Raw genomic sequence first — 12,565 nt, forward strand, 5'->3', positions numbered from 1 at the left:
TGTCATAGTCTTGAATGTGAATATCTTCACATACCACCATTATCTTCAATGTCTTCACACATTTTTAGGGGTCATCTCCGGTAGGTAAACCGAATCATGAGGGACTACTACCTGTGTGATCCTGCAATTCTTACAAACACATTAGACCCTCAACCAGGTTTGTCACCAATACTCCAAAACCAACTAGGGGTGGCACTAGATGCACTTACAATCTCCCCCTTTTTAGTGATTGATGACAAACTGGTTGAAGTTTTCAACGGGGTTAAAAGTATGTGAAATTGTAAAGGATTGAGGTATTGTCTTCATAAGTAGCAAAAGGCCCCCCCTGAAGATGTGCATATAAGTATTTTGCTTTCGAATGCAAATGCACATGGCAGGTTGTACTTGTGGAGATCCTCTTCAACTTATGAAGACAACTCATCATGCATGAAAAGATATAACGAAGATAATGACGTGCATAATGATAAATGGACGTCTGCAAAATGACTTCGTGTGGAATTTATCGTCGCACATGCGGAATTTATCATCACATCACATAGTTGACAGAAAAGGTAGCAGTCGACCATCAAGTTTAAGTGTTACAACTCAAAAGAACCAAATGTATCAAGCGAGAGTTGTAAGCACTTGGCAAAAGTATAGCAACCACCCTTATGGACCCGCTCAAAGACTATCAACTCATATGCTTCTCCCCCTTTTGCCAGTGAGGACCAAAAAGGTTTGAAGACATAGAGCTTCTACTCGTTCCCATGAGGAGTAGGCGAAGCAGCAGGGTCGTCGTTGAGGTCCGGTGGTGCAGAAGAACTTGGGGCAGTGTCAATACGCGACGATGTTGTAGTTGGTGAAGTAGCATCATCTTCGTCATCAATGACTCTGGCATTGACAGTTGCCGCTGAGGATGAGTAGTCAGAGTCTTCGAGTGAGGGAGTCCGACGCAAGTGAGCGTTCCGGGGAGGAGTGGAATCAAACTTGAATCTCTCCTTGAAGCCACCCTGTTGAAGATCATCTTCAAAGCTCAGCAAAGTCAGACTCTTCCACGACCGGCGACAGGTTTCATGAGTGACAAATGCATTCTTGGTGGCAAGGTTGCGAATGCGATTAACATCCACCAAGAGGCTCTGCATCTGACGCTTGAGCCAGTCATGATACTTATCCTATTTTTAATGTAGGGCAACGAGAAGCTCTCGGTCATTGAGAACACGAGATCGCTTCCGAGGCCTTTGGGCAATTGTGCTTTCAGTGGCTTCGGTATGGGCACGGTGAGGTGCACATGTATTGCCAGCCAAACGATAAACCCGAGTGATGGCCTGAACTCCTTCAATGGGCTGGGTGAAGCTTTGGTGATCAGCATTGTGAAGATAAATTGGCTCCTTGGCAGGCTTTGGGTATATGGCTTCAACTGACATATCAACCTCTGGCAAAAATATCAGATGGTTGTGTGCAGAAGGCTGATAGGTGACAACTGAATGAAGCTTGATAAGGCACATAACCCATGGAGCGTAGAATTTCAGACCAAAGAGGTCAGAGCCAGATGCAGCCAATTTCCTGATAAAGAAGTCTTGAGCATTGAAGCTGATGCCATTGAAGATATAAAAGACCAATGTCTTCATCGCTCCTTCAAGCTTCGCTGCAGAAGAATGTCCCTTGATGGGCCATAGAGTTCGCCTTATGATATGATAGATCGTTCGGGGCAGATACTCTAGGTCTTCAACAAAGAATTCTCTTGGGTATTTAGCGTCGCGTGGCAGAGGCTTCATCATGCTCAGCATTTGGCTCATGTTGGGCTCTAGCTTGTGAAAAATGCTCTCCAAGGCATTGCGGTGAAGCGGACAACCAGGTTCGAAGAGTTCACCTGGAGTGGGCAGGCCTATGAGCTCAATGATATCCAGAGCTTTGGCTTCATGGTGTGTATTGCCTGTCATCCACTCAAGGATCCAAGTCTTCGGATCCCTGTTGTAGCCGCGAATGTGGAGGGTAGCATAGAATTGTAGCAGAAACTCTTCATTCCAATGCTCTTTATCAGTCACAAAGTTCAGGAGACCAGCATCACGGAAACAGTCAAGAGCTTCTTCTAAGCAGGGCATTCCAGCAATAGCTTCACTGTCTAGACGCATATGGGGAAAGATGCGCCCTTGATCATAGAGAACACATGAATAGTAACTGCACTGCTGATAGCTCCAAAACCGATCAGATGAAATTCTTGGCTTGGAGTAGGGGTTCTTGGCACTATCAAAGAAGTGTTGTGTGCAATGAAGCCATTTGCATTGAAAGATCCTGGTGAAGTTGCAGTACCTGGAAACCTTGGCAGCCTTGGCTTCAGCTTCTGGACCTGAGGCCTGTGCTCTACATGATAGTCAAATTGCGGACCGGCAGCTGGTGGAGGAACCAGAATGGGCCATCTGACAGTAACCAACTGACCACGGTCAAATGCTTGCTCGATGGTCTGTGGCCTTGGAGGCGGTACAGGAGCAGTGGCAGTGGCATTAACTTCAGGCTGCATATTTGCATCAGGTGCAGCATTGGCTTCAGGTGCATTCACTTCTGGCACCACATTAGCTTCAGGTGCCACATTAGCTTCGGCCATGACAATGTCATTGGCTTCAGTTGAGTTGTTTGTGGCCGCCTCAGTATTGCCAGCCTTCACTTGAGTAGTTGGAGTGTCGGACACGTTCTCCTCGAGAACAACTTTAGGGTTGGACGGGGGTGTAGCAACACGTTCTTCTTCTTCTCTTTGTTCTTCTTGTTCATCGTCTGATGCAACCGGAATGTCTTCAGCAGCATTGGCTTCAGACTCTGAGATGTTCGCAGTTGGAGAGGCTTCAGGAAACACTTGTCGTGAGACTGAGTGGTGGTGCTCTTTTCCTTTTGGAACACTCGAAAGAGTGACTTGTGGCGTTGGTCCTTTGCGAAGCCTGCGAAATGCTGGCGATGCTTGTGGAGATAGAGTTGTCTGGGCCACAAAGTCTTCATCATTAAGCACCGGAGTGGTGACTTGAGTTGGGGGAGTGCTTGGTGATTCTTCTTGACGGGGGGAGACTTGAGGGTGATCAGCCCAGGAATCATCCTGAGCAATTGGAGTCAAAGGACGAGCAATGCTGATGAGCTCGCTATTCGTAAGAACAGGCGATGATACCATGTTGTGCTCGATCTGAGGAAGGACTTCATCATCTTCTACATTGTCTTGGGGACCAATGTCTTCAGCTACGGTGGGGTCGACAACTGGATCTTCTTCAGCTTCAGGAGCCTCTGTGGTAGCAGGCTTGTGAACAATTAACTGACACTCTTGGTGTTCGGATGTAGGACGAGCAACAGACATTGGCTCGATGACAAGGGGCTCTGTGGTAGCAGCCCGATCTTTTTCTTTGTTTTACTCTTCTTGGCTTGAGGAGCGTCGTCAGTGGCATTCTTGCTCTTGCATTTTCTGGCTTTAGCCTCAGCTGCCCTTGTCTTCTTCAGTTCTGAAGCAGTTGTGGGGACCTTAGGCTTCGAGCCTGTCATGCTGGTAGGAAAGACAATGCTTGGCGCTTCCTGCCTTGATGCTTCAGCTTGGGCCACAACAGGCTTCTTCTTCTTCTTGGCAGCCATTCAAAATATTTCATTCTCTCTCTTGAACCTTTAGCTTCCTGGCGTTTCTGGTGAAACCGCTCCTTGAGCTCATGCAACATCTGCTTGAAGCTTTGAACATCCGCCACACTGAGATTTGCCATGTTTCTCTTGAACTGAGTTTTCTCATGATCAATCTTGTTCTTCAGTTCAACTATCTTCTTAGCCAAAGCCAACTCAGTAGCAATGGCACTGTGGAAAGAGACATTGATGCCAATTGGAAGCTCAAGGTCATCGAGGTTGATGCTGGGGTTCTCAAACCATTCACCAATGAAGTTGTTCAAGATATCCACGTCAAAAAGGGGTAGATCATTGAAGATCTCCGCCTCTTCCTTGCTCTTTATGAGCATCTCAAGAGCATCATCACCAAGATCGTCGTCGCTGGACAGATCAATGGTGGCTTCTTCATTTCGCAAGATATCAGCTGGGGTCAGTTCTTGTCCGGAGCGCTGGATGGGCTTCATCTGCTTTGAAGACTTTTCGGTTTTCTTGGAGATGCGAGAAAGATCTTTAGACTGCACACTTGCTTCAGGTGGTGCAATGGCTAGTGGCTTCGGATGCGAAGCTTTGGGTGCAGCCGAGGGCTTTGAGCCTTTGGTTTCTTCTGCTTCTGTGGCTTGGGAGGAGCAGGCGCTTCATCAGAATCAGCGTCATCTGCAGAGTGCTCCAGGGCTGCCCCCTGAACAGCAATGTGTGTGATGAGACCTTCGAGGTTGTAGAAGGGCCCGATAATATTGGGTTCGGCATCACGGGTGCCATCATCCCGAGGAGCAGATGGACCTGGGTTGAAGTCTAATCCAAGCGATTTCTTGTTCTCTTTGGCAAATGCTTTGGCAAACTGAAGGTTGCGCTTGAACAGATTGTCGTCGCGACACCAAAGCAGTGATGATGGGTCGGTTTTTGCAGGCTGTGGTCCACGAACCACACAAGGGTAGACACCCTGAGCAATAGCTTCAGGTCTGTTCTTGGGTTGAAGATTTCGAAAGAGAATATCACCCCAAGGACACTTGATGGCATTCTTCTCAGCATACTCCTTGGTCACGAACTTGTATTTGAATCATTGCTCGGCCCAATATCTTCGAAGCCATTGGATTCGTGTTTTGCGCTGATTGTAATCCTCTTCAGGATCAGTCTTGTACAGCTCATAGAGATCTTCGGGCAAATCCTTTGATGTATCCCCACGGCGCTTCCTGCCTCCCTTCCTTGCTGACTTATCTGCGGCCATGTAGTTCAGACTGAATGGCTTCAAAACTGTCAGAGGCTTCCGTCTGCTGGTCAGACAGGAACTAGCTTTGGGAGAATTGATGTGATGCTGTAAGAATTCTGCAAATGAATGCAGACTATAAGAACCAAGGGATTCTCCTATGGACATGTACCCGTGACAACATTAGAGATGCGAGGGAAGGGGAAGAGGTCATATGCTTTCTCAGAAGATTTTGAAGATAAATCAGTTTAGAAGACATTGACCTCATAGCGCGAAGACATTCATTTATATGTTGAGAGTTGGTTCCAGATTTGTATGAATCCAAGAATAAGTACAAGTGAGGAATCTAACTACTTTGTGAAGCATAAGTGAATATAATAGGCATGATATGAGATGTGGAACAGGATAGATCGAAATTTGTAGAGCAGAAACCACTTGAGGTTGAAAAGGATGAATCTATCGGATCAAAAAGACAGTAAAAAGGAGGTTTTATTTACCACACGAAGAACTGCTAGACGGAGTAGAGAGGAAGCCAAGCAGTTCGATCTTCCGTGCCCTAACTTGGCAATGGAAGACACCTACAGCGGCGGCGGAGAAGACGATGTCCGTGACCGGCGTGAGGACGGCGTTGGTGAGGTCGCGGCAGCTAAGCGCTTCGTCGCCGGCGTAGTCGAGAGTTAGCGGTGGCGCTAGGGTTTGTCTGAGGTGGAGAGGTGGAAGAGAGATTTTGCCCGTGATGTGATGTGTATTTATAGGGATAGGGACAGCACAACGCAATTACGCAGGTGCCCCTGGCGGTTCACATCTAAGGGACACATGGCGAACATGCAACACATTGGATGTTGTTCCATATTCCCATGCACGCCTGGACTGTCGGGTGGTCGTTCTGGCTTCTCCGGGTTTCAGGCAATAAGGATTGAGAATTTAAAACAGATTTAATGTTTGTCTCTGTATCTTCTGCTGAGAAGGACACAGAGAAGACATTCGATGGTTTCAATAGAATGCATATGATTTGGATAGATAGATTTGAGAAGGAAGCATAGAGAAGTTAGAGTTCGATCACATTCGCTTAGTTCAAAAGATTCAAACGAGAAAACATAGCTATAAATGAATGATGTAGAGGACAGAACACTAACACACACACAGATATATATATATGGTTGCGCTATTTGTCACCCCTAGTCAGTCCCCCGTACATGTGCAGCCCCATCTCTTTCGAACCACCTCCCGACCTCCGTAAGAAAAAGGTTAGCAGCCGCAAGATTATTGTTTCCTCCGTGAACTAACAACCACCAAATTAGACGAGGTAAAGATTTTTTTGTTTGTGACATAAGATTACCAATTACCACTGACATAAGAATACCATATTAGATGAGGTATCGTAGGTCCTTTTTTTCCTCCGTGAACCAACCACAACAAAACAGACGTGACGAACCTGTCTACAACTAGCAGGTCTTTTTGTCCATCCATATATAAATAAAAATAGGTCTATTTTTTCGTCCGTGAACCAATCATGACCAAACAACCGTGACAAACCTATATGTAGTCAATGTGCCTGTTAAAAATTGCTTGTGATTTTTGCAAAAATATATATCTTATGACAACATGAATCATTGTAAATAATTGTAAGCAATCTAGCATTCAACCATTAGCGCCAATGCATTTATAAAGTAGGACCAAATAAAAATCTTCCAGTAAGATATAACGTTATAACTTACTGCGCAATTGCACTTGTCAATATAAAATCACCAGTCACGAGTTATCCCAAGACCTGGAGTATCTTAAAATCACACGATGTACAAATTTTTACATGGCTTCGTGTGTCCATAAAAATGTAAAGCTTAAAAGAATTTTACATAAATTTCTACAACAGAAAAGATTTTGAGGTGGTCCTCTAACATGGTACTGTACAACTAAGAGTGTCGCGTTTTAACTGCACATCAGTGACTCTAGATACTTCCTCTTCGTCTGCAAGTAGCTTACAAAGAACTTCCTTTCCTCCATTTCATATCAAATCCCTATATCATATCCTGATAAATTCACAAATGTAGTTCAAGTGAGATTATTTGGTCGACTGCATTTGCAAATAAAAGAAATCAGTACTCACTTATTAGAAATACCAGATTTTTTACACCAGATGGTAACATATTTACCAAACAAACCAAAAGGATTCGTACAAACAAGAAATGTCTGTAAATGTGGCGCTTATCGCCCAACTCCAAACAGGGTGAAATGATAACTGAGGCTATTCAATATCTTCTTGTCAATTTAATTGGAATTTTTTGCTCGTAGGGTTTTGCTTAGTCTCCTTGATCGAGCATGCTTATGGTATTGTGGTGGGTAAAGATATATGTACCCATACCTAAGCTTACAAAAAGGAGTAAACATGAAACGGAAAGGAGTATAAAACTGCTATGCTACTGCACATTTATGTTACACTGTTAGCTATATGAACTGAAAAATGGCACGCCTGGGGATGATTTTTCTGATATAATATGTACCTAGAAATTAATGACATAATATTCCTAGTTTTTATGTGAAAATCAACTATGGCACACAAGAATCTCAAAAAGGATTCTACATGAAGTATTTACTTCAACCCCAATAGGAGTTATATCTACTTTAAATCCAAACCTAGATAATAGTACCTTCCGAAATAAAAACTATGGTAATTCAACCAGTGATTTTGACAAGGCAATTAAGCTATAAAACTGAAGACAATTCACAATCACAAAGGGGGAATTCCGTAGAGGAAAAAATAAAACACTATGTTTTGATGGAGTTCATCATCGTTCATGACAAAAAGTAGAGCCTAGTAATATGGTGAGGCCTCACGGGGATCCCTACAACAAGAAAAATAAACTAACGAATGAGCAGTAACAACACTAATTGGACACAAACAGGGGCGGCGCCACCGTATGGGCTGGTATGGGCGGCCGCCCCGGGTAGCCAGAATGTGTGTCCTTAAACCCCCGCCAGTCTTGCCTCCTAGCATACAGTGTTACAGACCTGCACAATGAACCGACTCGGGTGACTTGAAATCCTGGATCCGCCATTGGAAACAAATAACTTTCTTTTGGAACTGAATATTGGTATCTACATGAGATTAAAGAAACAGTAAAAGAACTTGCCAAGAAAATTAACATCTACCAAAGTCCCAAAATGCAAGTTGAAGAAAAATTGCAAGTGGCTTGATGCCAAGGTTGTATCCATGCTGGCGTTAGGAACACTAACGGGTATATGCACTGCAACACAAGAGTATAAATCACCAATACTAAGAGAAAGCATGCTATGAGCAATTTCCACAAAGTAGTACTGAAAGAAAAGAAACAATATGGAGAAAGATTTGACCTTTTCATAACAGCTGCCAACACCATCCTGCTGCCACGCTGCCGCCTACCACCCCGCCACCCGCATCGTGATGCTACTGCCCCTCCTCTGCACAGCATGCAACCAACTCGCATGAATCAACACAGGAACACAAAACCCCAAGTGAAATCAATAACACAATCTTAACTATAAAAAGCTCGTCATATTCATGCTTGAGCTCACCTCGTGAACAGACACATCACTGCAAATCTACAATTTATCAGCTCCTTCTTATGCATTCAGACAACTAGTGGGCAATAAAAAACTGTTTACCAACGAACATGTGTTGACATGTTGTAGAAATTAGAGTCTGAGGGCTGAAACACAGAATCAGACTCTGCCTCAGAGGCTTTTTCTACCAGGTTATCACTTGAGACATGCCCTTTCACACCCTGAAAATTTAATCACACCGTAAATTTGAAAAGACCAACAGTATGGTACCTAATGCGTAATCTCCTTGCACTTGCAGTACCAAGCTGCAACTTGCTTTTTTGGAAAACCATAACAAAAATAAGATTCGTTTAACCTTCTCTGAACTTTTTCTATGTTGTCTAAATGATTTAACCAGGAAGAGCTCTAGCAACTAAGTAACTTATCCTATTCAAATCCACTGTATCAAAGAATTGGACCAAACATGCAGGAAAGGAAGAAATTGATAGTCACGACAATGGACAGAAAATAAAATTTCTGAATCTTGTGAGGCACCTGAAGATCAGCTTCACCAGGAAATTAAATGGATAGGGTCTAGAGGTTGGCATGACTAGTACGCTCCGGTAGCCGGCAGGGAGGCGGTGATCGATTCCAGCGGCTTCTGGGCTCTTGATATCCAGAAATTTTACAAGGAAATGTCTAGAACGTTTTGCAACTATGGATGTGCACTCAGTTAATCCTAACCTAGCTAAAATGAGGCCTAACAAAATTGTGTGAACTTGAGAGATTGGGAAGGGATCAGAAATCAAACATTACCTAGCCTGGGTGGAACCGAAGGCAAACATGGGAGAACTTGGGGACATATGGACCTCGACCTGCACCCCTGTAACGTAATCAAGCAGATCTAGTAGGGTGAGAAAAGGATGGAAGGCATACACAAAGAAAAATAAGGAGTGGGTGTGAGGAAGGTGCAGAACCTGCGTCGGAGCAGGTCGTTGAGGACATTAGAGGCAGTGGGAGACCACTGGATCCGATTCAACTTTAGATGGCAGGTGGAGGGAGGAGAAGGAGGTGAGGGGAGCAGGGCGTCGGCGATCTATGCGCTGGGGACGGCTTGCCGGTGCAGGTGTCAACCCCTGATTTGTGCTCGGCCGACGGACATGACTGCGCCACATCGCGTTGCATTCGTCTTGGTCTACGCGAGCCAGCGGCGGTGGTGGCCAGGTAGTCGATTCTGCACCATCCAGGTCAGGTCGACGTGTTCACGCAGTAGAAGTAGGCGGCGTTGAAGGAAGGGGAGACATTGTTGCCGGTTGGGGAGCAGGGCATCGGCGACGAAGGAAGTGGAGGGGCACGGCGTCGGCGTCGCCGTCGGCTTCAGCGGATTGGGACAGTCGGGGAGGAGTGCGATATCATGGCCTCGTGGGTGGTGAGGTGGTTTACTTCATGCTGTAAATTTATGGTGGTAGGTAAATACTTTTACGGTGGTAGGTAAATACTCACTCACATTGATATCTATTGATGGGCATCTCCATAGCTTGTTGATACGCCTAGTTGATGTGAGACTATCTTCCTCTCTTTTTGTCTTCTCCACAAGCACCATTCTATTCCACATATAGTGTTATATCCATGGCTCACGCTCATGTATTGCGTGAAGATCGAAAAAGTTTTGAAAATGTCAAAAGTATGAAACAATTGCTTGGCTTGTCATTGGGGTTGTGCATGATTTAAATACTTTGTGTGGTGAAGATAGAGCATAGCCAGACTATATGATTTTGTAGGGATAACTTTCTTTGGCCATGTTATTTTGAGAAGACATAATTGATTTGTTAGTATGCTTGAAGTATTATTATTTTTATGTCAACATGAACTTTTGTCTTGAATCTTTTGAATCTGAATATTCATACCACAATTAAGAAGATTTACATTGAAATTATGCCAAGTAGCACTTCGCATCAAAAATTCTGTTTTTATCATTTACCTACTCGAGGACGAGCAGGAATTAAGCTTGGGGATGCTTGATACGTCTCCAACACATTTATAATTTTTGATTGCTCCATGCTATATTACCTACTGTTTTGGACTATACTGGGCTTTATTTTCCACTTCTATATTATTTTTGGGACTAACCTATTAACCGGAGACCCGGCCCAGAATTGTTGTTTTTTTGCCTATTTCAGTGTTTCGGAGAAACAGAATATCAAACAGAGTCCAAACGGAATGAAACCTTTGGGAACGCGATTTTCTCATCAGATAAGACCCAGGAGACTTGGACCCTCCGTCAAGAAAGCCACGAGGCGGTCACGAGGGTGGAGGGCGCCCCCCCTAGGGCGCGCCCCTGCCTCATGGGCCCCTCGAAGCTCCACTGACGTACTCCTTCCTCCTATATATACATGCGTACCCCCAAACGATCAGATACGGAGCCAAAAACCTAATTCCACCGCCGCAACTTTCTGTATCCACGAGATCCCATCTTGGGGCCTGTTCCGGAGCTCTGCCGGAGGGGCATCGATCACGGAGGGCTTCTACATCATCATCCAAGCCCCTCGATGAAGTGTGAGTAGTTTACTTCAGACCTACAGGTCCATAGTTAGTAGCTAGATGGCTTCTTCTCTCTTTTTGGATCTCAATACAATGTTCTCCCCCTCTCTCGTGGAGATCTATTCGATGTAATCTTCTTTTTGCGGTGTGTTTGTTGAGACCGATGAATTATGGGTTTATGATCCAGTCTATCTATGAATAATATTTGAATCTTCTCTGAATTCTTTTATGTATGATTGGTTATCTTTGCAAGTCTCTTCGAATTATCAGTTTGGTTTGGCCTACTAGATTGGTTGTTCTTGCCATGGGAGCAGTGCTTAGCTTTGGGTTCGATCTTGCGGTGTCCTTTCCCAGTGACAGAAGGGGCAACAAGGCACGTATTGTATTGTTGCCATCGAGCATAGCAAGATGGGGTTTTTATCATATTGCATGAAACTATCCCTCTACATCATGTCATCTTGCTTAAGACGTTACTCTGTTTTTAACTTAATACTCTAGATGCATGCTGGATAGCGGTCGATGAGTGGAGTAATAGTAGTAGATGCAGGCAGGAGTCGGTCTACTTGTCTCGGACGTGACGCCTATATACATGATCATACCTAGATATTCTCATAACTATGCTCAATTCTGTCAATTGATCAACAGTAATTTGTTCACCCACCGTAGAATACTTATGCTCTTGAAAGAAGCCACTAGTGAAACCTATGGCCCCCGGGTCTCTTTCTCATCATATCAATCTCCATCACTTTATTATTGCTTTGCTTTTTTACTTTGGCTTTTACTTTTCACTTTGCATCTCTATACCAAAAATACCAAAAATATTATTTATCATCTCTATCAGATCTCACTTTCGTAAGTGACCGTGAAGGGATTGACAACCCCTAAGCGCGTTGGTTGCGTTGAGCTATTGTTTTTGTGTAGGTACGAGGGACTCGCACGTAGCCTCCTACTGGATTGATACCTTGGTTTTCAAAAACTGAGGGAAATACTTACGCTACTTTGTTGCATCATCCTCTCCTCTTCGGGGAAATCCAACGCAGTGCTCAAGAGGTAGCACCCGCCGCCGTCCACTTTGCTCGTGCACCTCCGGGGTCCCGCAGCCGCATTCCCGCCATGGTCGCGCGCGGCCCAGCGCCATAATCACCATTGCCCGAGATCCACAAGCCCCGCGACCTTCCCGCTCTGCCCCTGCGACCTTCCTCCTATCCTGCCGCGGCCATCCTCATCTACCGCCGCCGGCATGAGAGCCACCCACGCCACCCCGCGCTGCCACCTTCCTCTCGGCGAGCCTGCATCCACGTCCCGGCGAGCCCTACATCCACCTTCCGGTCGGGATCTAGCACCCTACATCCACGTCCCGGCGAGCCCTGCATCCACCTTCCTGCCGGGATCTGGCGCCCTGCATCCACGTCCCGGCGAGCCCAAGCATGCCGCCGGCCTCCTCCCTCCCCACGTCGCCGCCTACCCCAACCTCCCGGCTGCCCCACAGGGTGGATGCTCGTCTGCTCCCCCAGTGTCGCGACAGTCCACCCCCTCCTCCGTTGGCAGGGTGGTCCTCCCCTGACTGGAAGATTTCCCTGACTTCTTCGGCCACTACGTCTCTCACTCTCTATTTTTTTTGCTTCAACGACAACATGAACATGAGGTTTCACGTTCTGATTTTTTTATGGCAATTTTCATTTTGGTGATACTTCAGTTTAC

General features: G+C 45.4%; 1 protein-coding gene across 2 annotated transcripts; it reads right to left on the minus strand.

Moving 5' to 3' along the window:
- Positions 1 to 6,506: 6,506 nt before the first annotated feature.
- LOC125522808 lies at positions 6,507 to 9,775 on the minus strand. 2 transcript variants are annotated; one of them, XR_007289975.1, is made up of 4 exons: positions 9,301 to 9,775; positions 8,357 to 9,206; positions 8,156 to 8,242; positions 6,507 to 7,813 (listed from the first exon to the last, which is right to left on the minus strand). XR_007289975.1 is itself a non-coding variant. In XM_048687836.1 (4 exons), exons 1-4 carry the CDS (start codon positions 9,326 to 9,328, stop codon positions 7,690 to 7,692), a joined length of 306 nt encoding a protein of 101 aa, XP_048543793.1. In that variant the 5' UTR covers positions 9,329 to 9,768; the 3' UTR covers positions 6,507 to 7,689. The 2 variants fall into 2 exon arrangements, 1 of the variants encoding a protein (XP_048543793.1); XM_048687836.1 differs by having other exon boundaries at positions 9,140 to 9,206; positions 9,301 to 9,768.
- Positions 9,776 to 12,565: the final 2,790 nt, after the last annotated feature.

This window comes from Triticum urartu, chromosome 7, assembly GCF_003073215.2.
Source record: "Triticum urartu cultivar G1812 chromosome 7, Tu2.1, whole genome shotgun sequence".
In the NCBI taxonomy this organism is placed as follows: Eukaryota; Viridiplantae; Streptophyta; class Magnoliopsida; order Poales; family Poaceae; genus Triticum; species Triticum urartu.